At 35.5% G+C, this 18,616-nt stretch overlaps 3 protein-coding genes across 6 annotated transcripts; all 3 read left to right on the top strand.

Moving 5' to 3' along the window:
* Nucleotides 1–391: 391 nt before the first annotated feature.
* On the top strand, nt 392–4,408 carry LOC125207722 (XIAP-associated factor 1-like). Of its 3 annotated transcripts, none has more exons than XM_048107191.1 (6): nt 392–553; nt 752–826; nt 1,817–1,952; nt 3,171–3,308; nt 3,379–3,500; nt 4,046–4,408. In XM_048107191.1, exons 2-6 carry the CDS (start codon nt 780–782, stop codon nt 4,209–4,211), a joined length of 609 nt encoding a protein of 202 aa, XP_047963148.1. In that variant the 5' UTR covers nt 392–553; nt 752–779; the 3' UTR covers nt 4,212–4,408. The 3 variants fall into 3 exon arrangements, with proteins under 3 accessions (XP_047963148.1, XP_047963162.1, XP_047963155.1); XM_048107205.1 differs by having other exon boundaries at nt 548–660; XM_048107198.1 differs by lacking the exon at nt 392–553 and adding an exon at nt 595–613.
* A 435-nt stretch (nt 4,409–4,843) lies between these two features.
* On the top strand, nt 4,844–9,136 carry LOC125208716 (probable rhamnogalacturonate lyase B). Its single transcript, XM_048108344.1, has 15 exons — nt 4,844–4,992; nt 5,839–5,909; nt 6,032–6,153; nt 6,322–6,378; nt 6,455–6,574; nt 6,652–6,777; nt 6,857–6,998; nt 7,077–7,247; nt 7,318–7,473; nt 7,542–7,648; nt 7,738–7,828; nt 7,941–8,239; nt 8,330–8,446; nt 8,601–8,727; nt 8,788–9,136. The coding sequence occupies exons 1-15, from the start codon at nt 4,944–4,946 to the stop codon at nt 9,022–9,024; spliced, it is 1,992 nt and encodes a 663-aa protein (XP_047964301.1). The 5' UTR covers nt 4,844–4,943; the 3' UTR covers nt 9,025–9,136.
* A 1,161-nt stretch (nt 9,137–10,297) lies between these two features.
* LOC125201354 (probable rhamnogalacturonate lyase B) lies at nt 10,298–17,618 on the top strand. Of its 2 annotated transcripts, none has more exons than XM_048099430.1 (16): nt 10,298–10,428; nt 11,619–11,673; nt 13,150–13,271; nt 13,575–13,634; nt 13,982–14,101; nt 14,173–14,292; nt 14,558–14,699; nt 14,816–14,986; nt 15,185–15,340; nt 15,463–15,569; nt 15,801–15,891; nt 16,021–16,162; nt 16,301–16,457; nt 16,564–16,680; nt 16,945–17,071; nt 17,164–17,618. In XM_048099430.1, exons 1-16 carry the CDS (start codon nt 10,331–10,333, stop codon nt 17,407–17,409), a joined length of 2,031 nt encoding a protein of 676 aa, XP_047955387.1. In that variant the 5' UTR covers nt 10,298–10,330; the 3' UTR covers nt 17,410–17,618. The 2 variants fall into 2 exon arrangements, with proteins under 2 accessions (XP_047955387.1, XP_047955388.1); XM_048099431.1 differs by lacking the exon at nt 10,298–10,428 and adding an exon at nt 10,435–10,466.
* Nucleotides 17,619–18,616: the final 998 nt, after the last annotated feature.

The following is an 18,616-nucleotide window of genomic DNA, read 5'->3' as shown; positions in this document are numbered from 1 at the left end:
CTCTCTAATAAAGTGGGACTCATTTAGCAATAACAATATTTAATTATTTTTTCTCTCTACCAATCTCTTATTTTACCAATTTTGCAAAAACTCATGCTAAATCCAAAGTGTATATTATTTGAAAACAGATGGAGTATATAAACTCCGTGCATTGCACGGGTGGTCAGCTAGTTTATCAAATAATAGAGTAAATTAAATCAATAAAATAATGATGGTAATTGTGGTTATAACTATATAATTAGCTGATAACCGAACTATCCATCAAACTGACAAATTCATTGAATAGTATTACACGCGCTGAACAGGCACGTGTAATACGGCCCGAAATTCAATCATACGACTTGGTGTAAAATGACACTTTCTCTCTCTACTCTCACTCCATTTCGAGTTCTTGAGGTCCCCCAAAGTCTATACGTATATATTGGTAGTAGTAAAACCTAAAATCCTCTCACCTAATTTCCTCTACATTAATTAAATTTCCATATATTTTGCCCAATCTGTTTAACCAATTTTCCTACCGCTCGATCTGATCGTCCTTTTACTCGAGCGCAAGGTTGTCAATCCTTCTTCATCTGATCATTTTCGGTTTTTGTTTCGCATATTTTCCCCTGCGATAAGTGTAATCATATTCCGATTCAATTGCGTTAACCTAATTCTTCGGTGATGATTGCATCGTTGATTTTGATTTTGATTTTTTTTACATTTCGTGTATGAATTTTGTTTAAATTGCTACTTCTTTCATGTGCGGCAGTGCTTTCCTGTTTTCGAGAGGGGGGAAAATGGCTGGAGTTTCTGATGATCAGGTCACTAGCGTATGCGGTCACTGGTTAGTTTCATTTCCGATTTCCGATTTCCTTCTTGCTTTTTCGAGAGATTTGCCACTTTCTTTTGTAAAATGATGATTCCGAGTTTTATTTTTTTCACGGTCAATGTTTTTTTTAGTGAATGTGGAAAATTGCATATTATGTGGTCAACGTTCGTCTGATTGTTTCGTAGCAGTACATTAAATCTCGAGATTAATTGTGCAGCTAGAAAATTGTGGCTCAATTGAGTGATTAACTAATAAGTTTGTGTCATCTGCCTCGAGCTGTATCGTGATTCATGTTACTAGTATATCGCAATGCTTTGCTCTTCACTTCTTGATTGCCTAATTTGAATGCTAGTGTGGACTCTCAGTGAGCCTTTGGTCTGTGACATCTATGCTGGCACATATAAATGCGATATGTGCATGCAGATATTTGTTAGCTGATTTCATTGATATTATGTTATTCACTTATTCCACCTTATATTTAACCATCACTGATCTTTGGCCTTAGCCTGACGTCTAGGCTCCCTTTCTAGCTAGAGAAACCATCACTATTGGTTGTACTGGCGTGCCGAATCTTAAAACGTTACTGAAAACAGTACCTCAATATACTATCCCATGTGGAATTGTTGTCTCTTCAACTTTTTTGCATTATTCCCTCATTGTTCTGTACATAAATATGTCCAAGCTCAGCATGTTTTGTATTAGGTGTGGTTAAGGCACGGTGAAATAATTTGTTTGAGTATTATGTACTAGCAATTGCGTAGTAATGAGCTTGGATTTCCTAATTTGGCGTTTTAATCTAAATAGATTGCGGCAGATAATCCAACAGTCCACCACTCTTGACTGCTGATTTAAGCCTTTCAGTTGCCTCTATGTTATTTTTTCTACAAGCATCAATATTTTCACAAACTGTCAAATATATATTCTAGAAGTATTCTGGTTCATTTTCCTCATTCATGCACGATTAGGTATCCCATGATAACTTTTTGCTGAAATTATCCATTGCAGTGACAGAGCTATTCCAGTTTCCAATATTGACTTGCATTTTGCTCATTGCTCTCGGAATCTGGAGAAATGTAAAGTATGTGATGATATGATTCCCCGTAAACACGCAGAGGAGCATTTTCTGAGTACCCATGCCCCGGTATATTAGTTTATCTCTGCTGTTTAACTTCCGTGAAATTCATTTAGGAAATATATAAAGAGCATGCATAAATTTCCTTTCAGCAAAGTAGTTCCATTTTGTTCTTGAAAATTCTTTTGGTGTAAATAATTTCTATATGAGGGGACAAAAACTCAGTTTTCTTAATGCATTTGTTTTATGTAAATGCCTTCTTGGCATATGCTTGCTCTAATCTTGGATCAGTTGCATACTAATCTACAAATGTGGTTTCCTATATGTATTTACTTCTGGAGTTGGCAATAATTTTTATTGGTGATTTTACTCCTATGGACTTGATCATGGTTGTTTGTACATTTCCTTGTCAAGTTCACATCACTCATCAAATTGCAGGTCGCTGCCACATTTTCTTCATGTATTATATTCATGTGATTAAAACATTGGACGACTCTTCTCTTATGAACTTTTAGTGCTGCCACCAGACACCAATAATAAGTAGTAATTCTTTTGTAAAATTAGGGCGTTAGACTTTGTACTGATGCCTGATGGTGACTTTTATTTGGGCAGAGTTTAAGATACAGAAATACTTGTCATGAAGACCTACATTTTTTCTTTCACAAACATGGATTTTGTGTTATCCGGCATGCTAAGTAAACTTTTAGGATTCATGTTATCAGCATGCCATACCATCAAAAACAAGTAAACAATGGATAGTAGCACATATTCATGTTATATGCTCAACATATGCTTAATCATCATGTGATCTAGTAACTAGACCAAAACTGATGGAATTAAAAACAACATCACAGCTGAAGCATGAGATGTCAGAGGTAATTCATGGTTGGTGACAAAGAACATTGATGCTGGGCTAACTGCCTAACTCAATTAATAAAAAATTAAAACATGCTTATCGCAGTTGACAAATCTACTATAGTGTGAGATCAAGCAGTTCTGCAGGCAGAACTGTAATACAAAATATCTTTGGTAATTGAGTCTCAATTCATGAAATCAAAATTTTATGCATTGGTATCTCAATTCTCAACATGTCCTCTGCATGCGCTGTTGATCTTCATTCTCTTATATTAGTAACTTTTATTCTGGTTCATATCAAGTGTATGTAAATATACAATTTGTTCTAAAAATTTTCAGGAAATGATTAATTATTCAATTACATATTTGAGGCTGAATCCTATATGATTTTTGCAAGTTTATCGTTCTCATGGTGCTTCAATTACTTGGCAGGTCTCTTGTTCCCTGTGCAGTGAGACTATGGAACGTGATAGTTTAGATGTTCACAAAGGAGAGAATTGCCCTAAAAGAATTGTGACTTGTGAATATTGTGAATTTCCACTGCCTGCAATTGATCTATTGGAGCACCAGGTAATAAATTGTTAATTTGATTTGTGATATTCTTCATTTGGTTTAATGTGCTATTCATCGGTTATTTCAGGAAGTTTGTGGAAATCGGACAGAGTTATGTTACATGTGCCATAAATATATTAGACTTCGAGAGATGCATAACCATGAAAGCAGATGCACTGGTGTTGTTAGTAACATAGCTGAATCATCAAGGTAAGAAGAATCTATTATTAATTTATTCAGCTTTTTACTTATGTTTCATTAGTAAAGTTTGTTTATGGTATATTGAGATACAAATTCATACCCACCTATAAGTGGCATGTGGAAATTTTGACCTTAGTGATAACTGTAGTGACTTTGATTAGAAGTTAGTACTTACAGTTAAATGAACCGCAACTAAAGTAAAACAGTTAAATGAACCGAAACCGATGTAGACACATTGACCATCATCATCACCAAAAAGTAGATACATTACCAGGCTGGATAATTTTGTGTATCTGAGCCACTTAAGTGTGCGTTGGTGGTTCAAATTGTATCCACTTAAGAAATTTTTCATATATTTGTTGCACTAAATACCTCAGCTTAATGCAAAATTGGGTATATAAGTTTGTGTTTTAATTATATCTAACTTGCTATGAGTTCTCTCACAAGCATTGATATTTACATCACACTTAGCATTCCTTAAGATTGTCAGCTGTGCTTGTTTTCTGTTTACTTGCATCATATTAAGTTGAAAATTGGTTATGATATCTTTGCAGGAACGTAAGGGCACCGGACAGGGAAAGGGGTGCAGGTGCCCCAAGGAGGCAGCCACGCGAGTTCTCACCAAGGCGCCTACTGTTTACCATTGCGATAACCGGGATCGCTGTTCTGTTAGGTTCGCTTTTCTTCCAGAGGAAACCAGACCCGACTCCGGTGAACTAAGAATGCATTTACTGATTACACCTCCTTACTGTATGGTTTTACAAGACGGTCTAATGTTGGTTGCGCCTGTATGGATCTTTGTATCAAATGAGAGACAGTTATTGTTCCATTCGGTAAATAGGTTTATTTTGTAAAGAAAGGGAAACCGAATCCCATTTGAACTGGGAAAGAATAAAGCATTCGTTCTTCTTCCAAAATGCTTACCTCCTCTTGTCATTTCTTATTCAACTTATGGCTGAATCTTAAAAAATTGGCTCTTCAAAAATGTTACTATCATTTTTGTGGGATTCCAAATTTCGAATTGTTTCCACATCTTTTTTTCTATGTCGGAGTAAGTCCACAAATCTTGATTAATGTCAGCAACTGTCTCCTTTCTCATCCAAATCTCAATTTGTTGTCTTGAAATATGATTTTTGGGTTTCTATCAATTTGAACAAAAAGAAAATTATGAAAGTTAATTAAAAATGTTACATGCCTCTCTCTCTCTCTGGAACAATACAGTGGTTTTTGTGGTGCTAAAATATGAGTGATGGTTGGTTGAAAGCATTAAAAGTTGGAAGAAAGTGGTGGGAGAGTGACGGTTGTTAAAGTGGGATTCTGAGTTTCCAAAGAGAGAAAATAAACAATATCCAAATCTGTAAAAATCAAACAACAAACAGAAATTGAAGAGTAAAAGATATTACTCCAAATCTTTCTCATCTCTCTCTCTCTGGAATACACACGCCCTTTTTTATGGGTAAATTTAAGAAAGCAATCAAGAAACTTTGGAGGTGTGCGTCAGGTAATTATATCTCCACTACTAATTAGCATACCTTCACTTCTACGTTCATTTTTTTCATTTTTATTTCTTTTTCTTTATACCCACCGCCATACTTAATTTTTTCGTTTGTGATTATGTGGAATTTCTTCTTCATTTGCTGATCGTTAAGGAATTTCTTCACATGTTTTCCTTCTCAGGCTTGCTATTTATTGCTGTCACATGCAACGTCTACAATGACGAATTATTTGCTTTTCTTTTTCCCTTTTTAAGATTGCTAAATTTGTATGCCAACGAATAAAGACAATGCTGATATGCCAAGGAATTGAATTTCTATGACTATAAAATGATTAAATTTTTATATTCTGGATTACTTTTGGAAGCTTTTCTCTTCCAAAGTTGAATAGCAGCTTCTAAAGTGTAGAAAAAAACCGATTACTTCCAGTTATTACTGGGAATAATCCATATTGATATAGTGAAAGAAAAATTATTAGTATCCATATTTTGATATAGTAAAATAATTATCAGTAGAATCTATATTGAGATTTCAGAAACTTGACATATTGTAATGTAGTCTGTCCAGTTATATTTACATGATTTCGCATAATGGCTTGATTTTAAAGAGATCGGGATTCTTGAAAGCTATATCAAATCCACCAAACTAAAGCTTAAGGTTTAAACATAGTGAATGGAAGTGCTTTCTTTCTTGTAAGTGAAGCCAAAGCCTTTTGTAATGTAGATGGTGATATTACAATACATACACATTTATATATTCTGATAAGTTTGATAACTGGTTAATAATACAACATAAGAGTCAGGAAGCAAAGGGTGGCCTCTTTTGTAGGATAAAGTTGTCATCTTGCTGTGTAGGGACTTCGGAAGCTTGTGGAGTTGGAGTCATGTCACCTATAGGTTGTCGTTGGTATATTCAAGATAATCACGTAAGTTCCGTTTGGCCATCAAATTGACCAAGATAACTGCTTGCTTGCATTTTCTATGCCTTATTCACAAGCACGGAGGATTGAAATTTCTTTTCGATGTTTTTCCTCGTGATCTATCTCAGGTGGTTCTAGATAATGGCATACTGCGAGTCACATTATCGAACCCGGATGGGATTGTAACGGGTGTGTGTTATAACGGCATTGACAATATGCTTGAAGTTCTCAACGATGAGAGTAACCGAGGGTAAGCAGCTCCATATGTGATTCTTAAATGTGTAATCTTTTGTGGTTGATTTACTGTCATGAAGCTTCATATAATTCTGAGATCAAATATTATGGAAATAAGTGGCAAGACTTTTTCAGATGCACGAATCGACTATTTAATATGTTCGTTTTCGATGAATGTATGTAGGTACTGGGATGTCGTATGGAATGCACTAGATGGAAGCCGGGCAGGAGTCTTTGAAGTGTGCGTTCTTGTTTCGTGTTTATATGGTTTTGTGGCATTCATACCTGTCTTAAACAGCTTCTGTACGGCGATGTAGGATCAAAGCCACGACTTTTAACGTTATTAAGGACAGCGAGGAGCAAGTAGAAGTGTCTTTTTCAAGGCCATGGGATCCCTCTATGCAAGGGAAGCTTATTCCATTAAACATAGATAAAAGGTACTTCCTTTCGTCTGTGCACTCGCGCAGAAGGGCAAGTACATGTAATGTATATAACGAAATTGATGATTTCGTAGGTTTGTTCTGTTACGGGGCTCCTCAGGATTCTACACCTATGCGATATACGAGCATGTTGGTTCACCTGAATGGCCTGCTTTTAGCCTTGGAGAAACCAGGATTGCATTCAAACTTCGAAAAGAAAAGTGAGGTTTTTGACTTCTTTTAGGTGCTTTGATTAATCATTGATGGAGAGACGATGATATGATGCATCGACATTTTCAGGTTTCATTACATGGCTATAGCAGATAACAGGCGCAGATTCATGCCCCTGCCAGATGACCGACTACCCAACAGAGGCCAGCCTCTCGCCTATCCAGAGGCGGTCCTACTGACTAATCCCGTTGAGCCCGAACTTAAAGGAGAAGTGAGTTCATCTTCACTTTCTCATTTAGGTTATGCATCATGTTACAAAATCATAAACTTGTTGTTTCATTCATCCTAGGTCGATGACAAGTATCAGTACTCGTGTGACAACAAGGATCTGAAGGTCCATGGCTGGATCTCCATGGATCCTCCTGCCGGATTTTGGCAAATAACACCTAGTGATGAGTTCCGCTCAGGCGGACCCCTCAAACAAAATCTAACCTCTCACGTGGGACCGACAACACTGGCTGTAAGTTACCCCCTTTTCCTTTCCATCAATGTCAGAGGTCAGGATCTCTCCATGGTTTGCACTTTTGCAGGTTTTTATTAGCGGTCACTATGCTGGGGACGATCTGAATCCAAAGTTCGGTCAGGGAGAGCCGTGGAAGAAAGTATTCGGCCCTGTTTTCATATACGTTAACTCCGTGATGGATGGACAAGATCCACTTACACTGTGGGATGATGCCAAGAGACAGGTTCACATGTTAAAGATTGTGTTTGAGAAGCTAAATATCAGGTTAACAGTTCTTACATTCGTCTTTAGATGTCAGTCGAAGTCCAAAGCTGGCCTTACAACTTTCCGGCATCAGAAGATTTCGAAAAGGCAGACCAGAGGGGTAGTGTCAGCGGTAAACTATTCGTTGCAGACAGGTAATACTCCCCTCCTCGTATATATATAGATGCCTATACGTACATATATACGAGCGTATGCTCAAATAAATGCTTACCTTTAATCACAGGTATGTCAGTAGTGATAATATTCCAGCAAATGGTGCTTATGTGGGATTAGCACCACCAGGAGATGCTGGATCATGGCAGAGAGAGTGCAAGGTTTCTTTCTTTTCTTTCTTTTTTCTCAGATATCTATAAATTTGGCCAGATTTCAAGTTTCTTGCAATTATTTGCTATAAACTTGCTTGCTGCTTGGAATGTGTATGGTTAGGACTACCAATTTTGGGTAAGGGCAGACGAGACGGGTTATTTTTCCATCAACAATGTCCGGACCGGGAACTACAATCTTTATGCATGGGTCCCCGGCTTCATCGGAGACTATAAGAATGAAGCTCCCATTACCATTACATCAGGTGGTCAGATCGACGTGGGAGAGATAGTATATCAGCCTCCTAGAGATGGTCCGACCCTCTGGGAAATCGGGATCCCTGACCGTACTGCTGCAGAGTTTTACGCCCCGGATCCTGATCCCAAATATGTCAACCGGCTCTTCATCAACCATCCAGACAGGTTAGCTTAAACTCCTTTGCTTGCTTTTGTTTCATCAACATGATCAGTTGATGGATGAATCTGTGTTTTTGGAACCGAATTCGTGAACAGGTTCAGGCAGTACGGACTCTGGGACAGGTACTCGGAGCTGTATCCAAATGAAGACTTGGTTTACACGGTTGGCAAGAGCGACTACACGAAAGATTGGTTCTATGCACAAGTTAACAGGTCCGGTTCTAAATTTGCTATAATGCACGAAAATGTCCCAACGTTTAAATTGTAGTACCCGGCCTTAACGTGCTCTAACGTTGGGAGATTTTCGTATGTTTTCCTTATCATTGCTGATATGTTCCGGTTCTTGCATACCGTGTCATGTCTGCAGGAAAAAGCCAGACAACTCGTATCAGGGGACAACGTGGCAGATCAGGTTCGTGCTAGACACTGTCATTCCAAACGGAATCTACAAACTGCGCGTGGCGATTGCATCTGCATCCTTAGCTGAGCTACAGGTAAAGGATTGGGATCATGGCTATCGTGTCGAATCAAACTGAGTCTATTCGCTTTTGCAGGTTCGAGTGAACAACCCAAAGGCGAACAGACCGTTGTTTTCAAGTGGGCTGATCGGGAGGGACAACTCGATTGCTAGGCACGGAATCCACGGGCTGTATTGGCTGTACAGTGTGGACATACAAAGTAGTGCACTTGTGCAAGGTGACAACACCATATTTTTCACTCAACCAAGAAATCAAAGCCCTTTCCAAGGCCTTATGTATGATTACATTCGACTTGAAGCTCCTCCACAATAAGGCGTATAGGTTTTCGTATTTTTTTCCGATGTGTAAATGTTGATGATGCACTCGAATATTTCATCATATATACTACTCTGTCCGTCTCTACATTATTATCTCTCTTACTTTACTATTTCTCCACTTTAACTATTTATTATCATTTTTATAAAACGATTACAGAAAAGTCAACGGGACTCATAATGTGGGACTGGGGAGTAGGGGTGGGAATACGGGTATCCGTAGATACCCGACCCGAAAAAATCGGGTATCCAAACCCGAAAATCATCAAAATGTCTATCCAAAACCCGCCCCGATATATTTTCTGGTACTCCAATACCCGCCCCGGGTATCCATATCCGGCGTATCGGGTATCCAAATACCCGACTCTTTACATGTGTTAATAATTAATTAAAAAATTCAATTTTATATATTATTAGAAGTATTGAAATATCTAAATTGACTAATATCTTTAATGTTTCATTTATTTTGTGGTATAAAACTAAAAAAAATGGATCTACTTTTATTTTTAAGTATAAGATTATATTTAATGCAAAATGGCTAAACCTACTTTAAAATATGCTTTAAATAATAAATTGGATATTCGGGTAATACCCGATACCCATTCGGGTTATCCAATACCCGATTTATCTTATACTCCGTATTTTAATACCCAATCCCACACCCAATCACATAAAATTGGATATTGGGTATCCAAATCCGGCGGATATCGGGTCGAGTACGGATAAATCCAATATCCGATATCCGTATTCCCACCCCTACTGGGGAGTACTAGTATTTAACTTCACACAACTACGAATTCAATACTTTGTGAATTACATGCCACATTTTAGTCATTGTGATTAATGAATTGTCTATGCCTATTCTATTTGCCAATCAAAAAATGTCATAAATCCTCTCGATTTAACTCAAAATTTGATTGCAAATTAATCACAAAATTAGACTATGAAAAATAAGTAAGGATAAATCATATACAGCTCGTAATAATATCACTTCCCTTTTTAGAACCCACAATTCAATAATTAATATCATCAGATTTTTCATTACTTTTGACAATCTTTTTAATCCAAGAAATTCCCTACCGCTGACTAATTAGATTTCTCATAACTAAACGGCAAATCACAATAAAATCAATTAGTATTTGAATACTTATGGCAACCAATAGCATGATTGTATTCTTGATTTTTTTTGTTTGTCTGAATTCTCATCAAATAAATAATGCGATGCAGACTATTATATGTATATATACATCAAGAAAACTTCATTAGAGAAATTGGGAATATTGGAAGCAACGTCAAGTGTGAATATGCTACACATTATTTTTCTTATGTTTAATGGTTTTGTTAGATGTTTTGTGAAGCAACCTGCAGCAATATATATTATCCTCAGCTTGTGGCTACTAAGGTTTGTCATTTTTCCATTCTTTGTCTTCACTAATCCAGGTAATTTTTGGGAGATTATGATATCTTTGTTAATTGTTTTGGCAAAATATTAGTTTCTCTTCTTTTTCGATTCATGGGTGAAGAGAGGTTGAGCTTTTATTCGAGGATAAATAATCATATTTCCGTATGTAAATGCTTAGGAATTTTTGTGGCAGAGAATATGATCGTTGGAAAATAGCTTAATAGCATTGTTTGTTGTCTTTTTATGGCTTTGCCTAACCTACGAAATTATTTAATTTAAGCTATTTATACCCTGGAATTTAAGCTTATTTCGTGATAATTAAGTATATTGATTAATTACAAATAGTACAAGTTTAAGGGAAACTTTAATCAATATTTGGGAATAAAAAGACACATCTAAGCATATAGCTAGTAAATAAACAACAAATATATGTGACTAAATTTTGTACAACCAAAAACTAGTTTATTTGATAAAAAATAGGTTTATTTATGCATTTAATTAAAATATTTGGATGCATATATAGTACATGGAAAGTGCATAATGTTGTGGTCATATATTTATAATTTTTGTATTTTTTTTTTTGGAACCATAAATATAATTAGTGCATACTTTAATTCAAATTATAAAAATAATAGAAAGAAAATTTAAATATAAATATAAAAAATAAGGTTAAATGCTAATAAGTCTTTTTAACTTGTCCATATACTATATTTATAATTTTAATATATAATTAATACATCAAATTATTAATACAACCTTATTTTGGTTGTACAAAATTTGGTTGTTTATGATTACTCGTAAATAATATGATTGTTTTGACTTTGGAGATATTTTTATTTTACAAACCCAACTTTTGCCAAATGCTAGTTTTATACAATTACTATAAAATATGCATGTTAATCTTTAACTTGCGATTTTAGTCTATTTAGCTCGGATTAAGATTTCGACGACTATTACTTGCTAGCTAATTGATGTCACGTCATTTAACTAATGTCGCATACTCACTAACTAACAAGTCATGCTAGTACTAACCAGATTAAATGAACTCAATATTTAGTGATTATCACAAAATATTTTTAAATGAACAGTATGTAAATAATACTGTAATTTATTAAATTTAAAAATTTACATCCAAATTTTACTACTATTATCAAATTAAAATCAAGATTTGATAATTGTTTGGTTGACAGGCTGGATAAGATGTCTGGAAATGGGGATTTGGAGTTACGCATTCACGAGCATCATGTAAGACTCTCTCGCCAATGAAATTTATTTAGTACTGTATTCAATGACAACAAATAGGCCCAAATCAAAGTTAGTATAATTCCAAAATTAATCAATGCATGTATTTTCTGAGAAATAATTTCATTTTCTATCACTATGCAACTCTCTATACATACTAGTGCTGAAATTCTTAAGTCTTAACTAGGATCAAATATTTCGTTACTTGAAAGTTGGATATTATAATTGAGAATCATCATAGAAATTCATTGATTTTTTTTTTGTGTAATTTCTTTATAACCACGTCAAATTAACGATTGATTATACTCGAGTTTCAAGTAGTACATAAAAATTTGCATGTACTAAGTGTTAATTGATCAGAAGTTAATAATTCAAAATATATTAGTTGAATTTGCATAATTTGTTGTAAATACTTTGATTTCAAAAGAAACTTATAGTCTTAAAAAATCGATTTGTACAAATATTAGGGGAAAGATAATCGATAGATGGAAGACGGATCAAAGATGATCACTACTTGTCGTAAAAAGCATAAAAAAACGATGATTATACATAGACTCCAGGAATTTGAAGTGATATCATTTTCAACCAATGCTCATTTTTTAATTTGTTTCACTTAATTATTCCTTCCATCTCATAAATTTTGTTCCAATTTAATTCGATACGGATTTTAAAAAATTGTTTAATTTTTATTAAATGAAGGTGTGTAGTAAAATAAGGCTCTCATATTAAGAAGATCGTGGGGTGTATTTCATATTAAGGAGATTGTGAGGGGTATTTAATGTATATTTTTGGAAAAATTAGGACTGAAAGTGATTGTACAAATTTCTAATCCCTAGAAGAAATAGATAAAATAATATTTATTGTTTTTAGCACTAAACCATATATACAAATTGAATTAACTTTAATATTATTATCTTACAACTAGGAGTCTAGAACATAGAACAAAAATTGATTTCGAGTGATATGTAGTTTAAATTGATTACTAGGTATAAATTGAGAGCGAAATCAAGTAATACTGCAAAACAAATTAGAGCTAAGCAACATCGCGTAGAAATTTGGAATTTAGTATTGTCATCTCTCCAAACAGTTGGTGAGCAATTCGAAAATTTCATGGATGCTCTGCTTATAACAACACAATTTTTGTTTTTTTTTTTCGATTATGAAATGGCTACTCCTATTATCACCACAAAACTGGAAGATTTGGCATAGTGTTTGTATTGATGATTTAATAGGCTTAATAAGTGTGCTGCATTTCCAAACATCTTGTTTACATTTTGAATGTTTCCTGTGTTACTGTGATGAATAGATTCTGAGTAAAAATTCTCTCAACTGTAACTTTTGCTTGTATACATTAATTTATCGGTATCATGCTGCTTGAATCTTTGACAGCAGGAAGAATAGTGGTTCTTGCTGGTTAATCCTGAAAATCAGATGCATTTGTTAGTGTAAATGAGTGAGAATTTTGTGTGTATAATGCAGATAGTAATTGACAATGGAATACTTAAGCTCACTCTGTCGAAACCGGGGGGACTTATCAGAGCCATACAGTACAATGGAATTGACAATTTGCTCGAACTTCAAAACGAACAGCTCAATGGCGGGTATTCCTCTTGTCTTTCACAACGTTTGGTTAGTCGAAACTTGTCAGAGTTGATGGCTATGGTTTAGAGTAAAAACATTGAGGAATGTGGTGAATTCCTTCTTTCTTGAACACGTGCTCACTCTATAGTCAGGCTTGTAATGTTTCTGCATCTAATTGCTTATCTATTTTAGCATCTTAACATGCCTGAAAGTTCATCTCCAATCAATCCGAATCGCTGCAATTCTGTTTTCTCATTCTGTACATGTATTATGGTATGTTCATAACTGAGAAATTTGGATGAGTTGTGAGTGGTGAATTACAGGTTTTATGACCTCAATTGGAGTGAAGAAGGGGCTAACAAAACAAGGGGACAGTTTGATGTGTAAGTCTTTGATATTTCTTTGTGTTGAAGACTAATAATATGCAATGCATGGAGTCTTACTCTCTTACCGAAAATAATTCGTTCAGTAAAAGTATTGTGTTGATTGAGATGTATAATAGAATCGTCACTACGTCAACTACATTCATAGGAGGCTATTGAATGGAATAGTTGCAGACAAATTTTAAAGTTTTTAAGGCCACTCGTAAGAGGAAGAGGAGGTTTTCTGCACATGATTCCTCCTTATCAGTGTGCACAAATTATTTTTCCGAATTTATAGTTTGGGTTTGAAGTCAGAGACACACTGGCTATATTATATCTCAAATTGAGAACCTCTGTTCTTTGTTTAGGATTCAAGGTAAACACTTCAGCGTTGTCGTAGAAAATGAAAACCAAGTAGAGCTTTCCTTCACAAGACCATGGGATCCTTCTGTTCAAGGAAAACAGTCACCACTAAGTATAGATAGGAGGTTCTCTATTCTCACTCACTATGTTCCTATGTCTTTCTTATTGAGGATGGAGTAACCAAGTTCAATTTCAGGTTTGTGATGCTCCGTGATCACCCAGGATTCTACTCTTATGCCATATTTGAACACGCAGAGGACTTTCCTGGTTTCAACCTCAATACTGCCAGGATTGCATTCATGCTCAGAAAAGACAAGTAAGATCCCGTTTGCATATTTAACTGCAATTGAGTTCAAAGTGGTGATGTATGGTTATCAAAGTAGCCCAATAATGTTGATTTTATCCGTTCAATTAGGAGTTCTTCCTGTCAAATGCAGCACAAAGTAGTTAACAAATGGCCTGGTGCAATAAATTGAGTTTCGGAATAGAAAAATCATAAGTTTGCAAAATTGATGTGTAGAATTTGATATACGTATATATTGTAAGTACTATAATTCTTGAAAGTCTCTTCATGCTTCCAGGTTTCATTACATGGCTGTGGCAGATAATAGGCAGAGATATATGCCTCGACCAGAAGATCGACTACCCGGAAGAGGTCAAAACCTGTCATACCCAGAAGCAGTTCTCCTTGTTGATCCTGTGGAGCCTGAATTTAAAGGAGAAGTACAGTCAAACAGCCTCTTCCTCAAGAAAAATTCTGAAGGCTATGTTTTCTTTATGCGGAAACAGTATTGAGTCTCAGCTTGCTGACAACACCCAAATAAATCTGTTCTGTTCAGGTGGATGATAAGTACCAATACACATTGGAGAACAAAGATAATAAGGTGCATGGTTGGATATGTTTTGACCCACCTGTTGGCTTCTGGCAAATTACACCCAGCAATGAATTCCGAAATGGAGGACCCTTCAAACAAGACCTGACCTCCCATGTGAACCCTACCACTCTTGCAGTAAGTAAATACTATTTAAAGAGACTCCTGGTAAAAAAAAAAACTTATATGTTCAGAATTCAGATAATCATAAAGCTTCTATAAAATTAACATGTGTGTACATTGAACAAAAACTAGTGAAACAACTAGAGTATTGCTGATTATTTTTCTCCATGTTTGTTAATGATTAGAACTTGTTTTATCTGACTTTCATATCAGATATTTGGCACGTCACACTATGCGGGAGTGGATCTGTTACTAAAATTTAAAGATGGAGAAGTATGGAAGAAAGTGTTTGGGCCTGTATTTATATATCTCAATTCTGTTCCAGAAGGAGAGGACCCCCTTACCCTTTGGAATGATGCCAAGGAACAGGTAACTAGTTGAACCTGAAGGAGATACTAATCGGTGCTACCAAACTGCATATCATTCTCCGGAATGCTTTTATCATTATTTTGACTTCTCAATCAATTATCTGAATTTTTTTTTGTTCCTAGATGAAAAAAGAAGTGGAAGCATGGCCCTACGATTTCCCAGCTTCAGAGGATTTTCCTAAATCTCACCAGAGGGGTGAAGTAAAGGGTAAACTGCTTGTATATGATAGGTACCTTTCTTTTTAACCACTTTTCCGATTTTTGTTGCATGTTGTCCTGCAATTTTTGTTCCCCGTTGCTTAAATTTAGTTACATGGCACATTCCACTGACCTATAGTATCAACCGAGACGATATGAAATGTCTTTCAGGTTTAACCTTGATGATCATATTTTGAACTTTTACTTTCCTCTCATACATCACTTATTTTCCTTTTAATGATCTCTTTATGTGAACTTGTCAGGTACGTTAACGAGGACAAAGTACCAGCCAGAGGAGCCTATGTTGGTGTGGCACCACAAGGGCATACGGGATCATGGCAGAGGGAATCCAAGGTAATGATGTTACTTTCTCTAGGCTTTATGTGGAAGACAAAAAAAAAATGAAAATTTGCCTTATTCCTTTCTCTTAAACCCCATTTTCGCTATTCCTTCATTAAAATTTTATCACATGATATGATGCAGAGGTATCAGTTTTGGACCACTACTGATGAAAAGGGTTACTTCTGCATACCCGATATAAGAGCTGGTGACTATAATCTTTACGCATGGGTGCCTAAATTTATTGGAGATTACAAGTATGAAGTAGCATTAAACATTACCCCAGGTCACACTTCTTGCTAAAGTTTCCAGTTCAAAGTATAGTATACACAATCAGTAATTTTTCAGTAGTAGTTTCGGGAACTGAATTCCTAATGTAAGTTGATTAGAAACAAACTCTTCTGACAGTGTCTTCTTAATGCAGGGTCGTTCATTGATGTTGGTGAGCTTACATTTGAGCCACTGAGGGATGGTCCTACTGTGTGGGAAATTGGAATCGCTAATCGTACTGCATCCGAATTCTATGTTCCTGATCCCAACCCAATGTACATCAATAAACTATATGTAAATCATCCAGACAGGTTAGAAATATGTAACTTAGTTTACCTGTTCTGTTTAGGCTATAAAAACTATCCCTTTTATACATTTGCATGAATTATTTTTTTCATTGATGTTTTGTCTTTGCAGGTTTAGACAATATGGACTATGGGAGAGATATGCTGATCTGTATCCAGATAAAGATTTAGTGTACACGGTCGGAGTAAGTGACTACACAAAAGATTGGTTCTATGCTCAGGTGACAAGGTAGTTTATTCAATATGTAATTTCGCCATTCTGATCATTCATATCTATATAGTTATGCATAAATATACAGCAAAGCATGGTATCTGAGATTAATGTTTCTAGTCATTTGGACTATTTTCATGTAATCAAGTGGACTGTTTGTAGTGTTATTGAAGGATGTTACTGAGAATTAGGAATAGCCAATAAAATCTTTCATCAACCTCAGATGCTATGGTTGTGTTTTGCATTCTGTTTTCTCACTGTTTTTCAATCTTCCTCGAGCAGGAAAATCGGAGACAATGAATACAAGGGCACAACATGGCAAATCAAATTCAGCATTGACTGGTTGATTGAAGGAGGTATCTACAAACTCCGGTTGGCACTTGCATCAGTCCACAATTCTAATTTGCAGGTTTGAATTCAGAAGCATCAATGACTATCGTTCAATATGATGATTGGCATACTGTATTTTTCCTCAACTAATTTTGATGAAACTCTTTCCAGGTTCGTGTCAATGATGCTTCTGCAAATCCTCCCTTGTTTTCGACTGGAGAAATCGGGGGAGATAATGCAATTGCTAGGCACGGGATTCGTGGAATCTATTGGTTGTTTAGTGTGGACATACCAGCTGTAAAACTCATACCTGGGGAAAACACCATATACTTGACACAAACGAAGAGTGAGAGCCCGTTCCAAGGCATTATGTACGACTACATTCGTCTTGAAGGTCCTTCTCACATAGATACTTAGTTGGCTTGAAGCAGAATTCGGGCCGTCCTTCCAATAACAGTCAGAGTGGTTCAATGCATTTACCACTGTCCCCTCTCCCCTACTCAACTCAAAATTATGGTGAGCAATTCCAATTTGTTCGGATTCATGTAAAGAATAATCCTGCCTGGTTAATATGCTCTAGTCTTGTTTTCCATTTGAGATCAAATATGAAATTTGTTTCTGATCCATTTGGTGATAAGATATAGGCACGATCATTAGCATGCATGTAACTAGAGCTTAAGGGCATCCGCAATGCAAACCCTTCCCTTTACAGCGGGATGAGCCGCGTGAGGGTCACGTTGCGGGCACTGGCGATGGGCACGACGAGATGACACGCGATGATGTGCATTGTCTCACGCCACAAACCACATGCGAGTGCTCCGTACACAAGCCTCCAAACCAATGGTGTCGGCACGCAATAAACGCACATGTCGGCTAAATATTAAATACCAGGATAGGGGAGTAATCAATTGCTAACTAATTAACAATCACAAACTAAGACTAAATCTTAGCCATTAGATTAGAAGATCTAGTGTTTGAAATAATGTCATAGAGATTATATTTTTAATTAAAAAAATTAATAAATAAAATTAGAGGGTATTAATGTCAATTCTCTCTTATTAAAATCATCTTAAAACTTTAAATTTACGTAACTCTCTCGATTTAAATTATTTTTTCCCAAAAAATATATTAAATTAAAGATAATTTTATAAGGATTCCAACGAGATCTCAATTGCATATGTTCTGACGATGTTCGGATGATGAAATTTGATATTTTTTATTTTAGTTTTCGTAAATGTTGATAACTATATTTTTATCAACAAATACATAAAAAAATCTCAATAAAACCATGTAAAAATCTCCATAAATATGTGTTGATATTTTCTTATACTAGTGTTGATATTCTTATGTCATATTGTTGATATTTGTAATACACTATGTTGATATCAAAAAACATTCACGAAAATTATCATATGATAACATAATGACGATATTACCATTTTGTTGATATTTTGTCTACTATTTATTGAGATTTGTAAGATTTAATCTCATCCACTCATTTTAAAATCTAAGGGTGGAGATTTGGTCTTGATTTTGGATTAGAGTGCTATAAGCATTAGAATATGACCCAGGACATGCTTATTTGTAAATTTATATCTATCTATACATATATAAAATGCGAGTT

Source organism: Salvia hispanica, chromosome 1 (assembly GCF_023119035.1).
Source record: "Salvia hispanica cultivar TCC Black 2014 chromosome 1, UniMelb_Shisp_WGS_1.0, whole genome shotgun sequence".
NCBI lineage: Eukaryota > Viridiplantae > Streptophyta > Magnoliopsida > Lamiales > Lamiaceae > Salvia > Salvia hispanica.
The sequence above is the reverse complement of the archived record's forward strand: the minus strand, read 5'-3'. Positions and strand labels throughout refer to the sequence as shown.

Bases quoted from the DNA above. Each gene is read 5' to 3' on its own strand.
- LOC125201354 (XM_048099430.1), top strand. From the start codon at position 10,331: ATGCTACACATTATTTTTCTTATGTTTAATGGTTTTGTTAGATGTTTT. The intron at 15,892-16,020 runs GTAATGATGTTA...GATATGATGCAG, and splicing joins CATGGCAGAGGGAATCCAAG to AGGTATCAGTTTTGGACCAC. The intron at 17,072-17,163 runs GTTTGAATTCAG...AACTCTTTCCAG, and splicing joins TCCACAATTCTAATTTGCAG to GTTCGTGTCAATGATGCTTC.
- LOC125207722 (XM_048107191.1), top strand. From the start codon at position 780: ATGGCTGGAGTTTCTGATGATCAGGTCACTAGCGTATGCGGTCACTG. The intron at 1,953-3,170 runs GTATATTAGTTT...ATTACTTGGCAG, and splicing joins TTCTGAGTACCCATGCCCCG to GTCTCTTGTTCCCTGTGCAG. The intron at 3,501-4,045 runs GTAAGAAGAATC...ATATCTTTGCAG, and splicing joins AACATAGCTGAATCATCAAG to GAACGTAAGGGCACCGGACA.
- LOC125208716 (XM_048108344.1), top strand. From the start codon at position 4,944: ATGGGTAAATTTAAGAAAGCAATCAAGAAACTTTGGAGGTGTGCGTCA. The intron at 6,154-6,321 runs GTAAGCAGCTCC...GAATGTATGTAG, and splicing joins AACGATGAGAGTAACCGAGG to GTACTGGGATGTCGTATGGA. The intron at 7,649-7,737 runs GTAATACTCCCC...CTTTAATCACAG, and splicing joins AAACTATTCGTTGCAGACAG to GTATGTCAGTAGTGATAATA.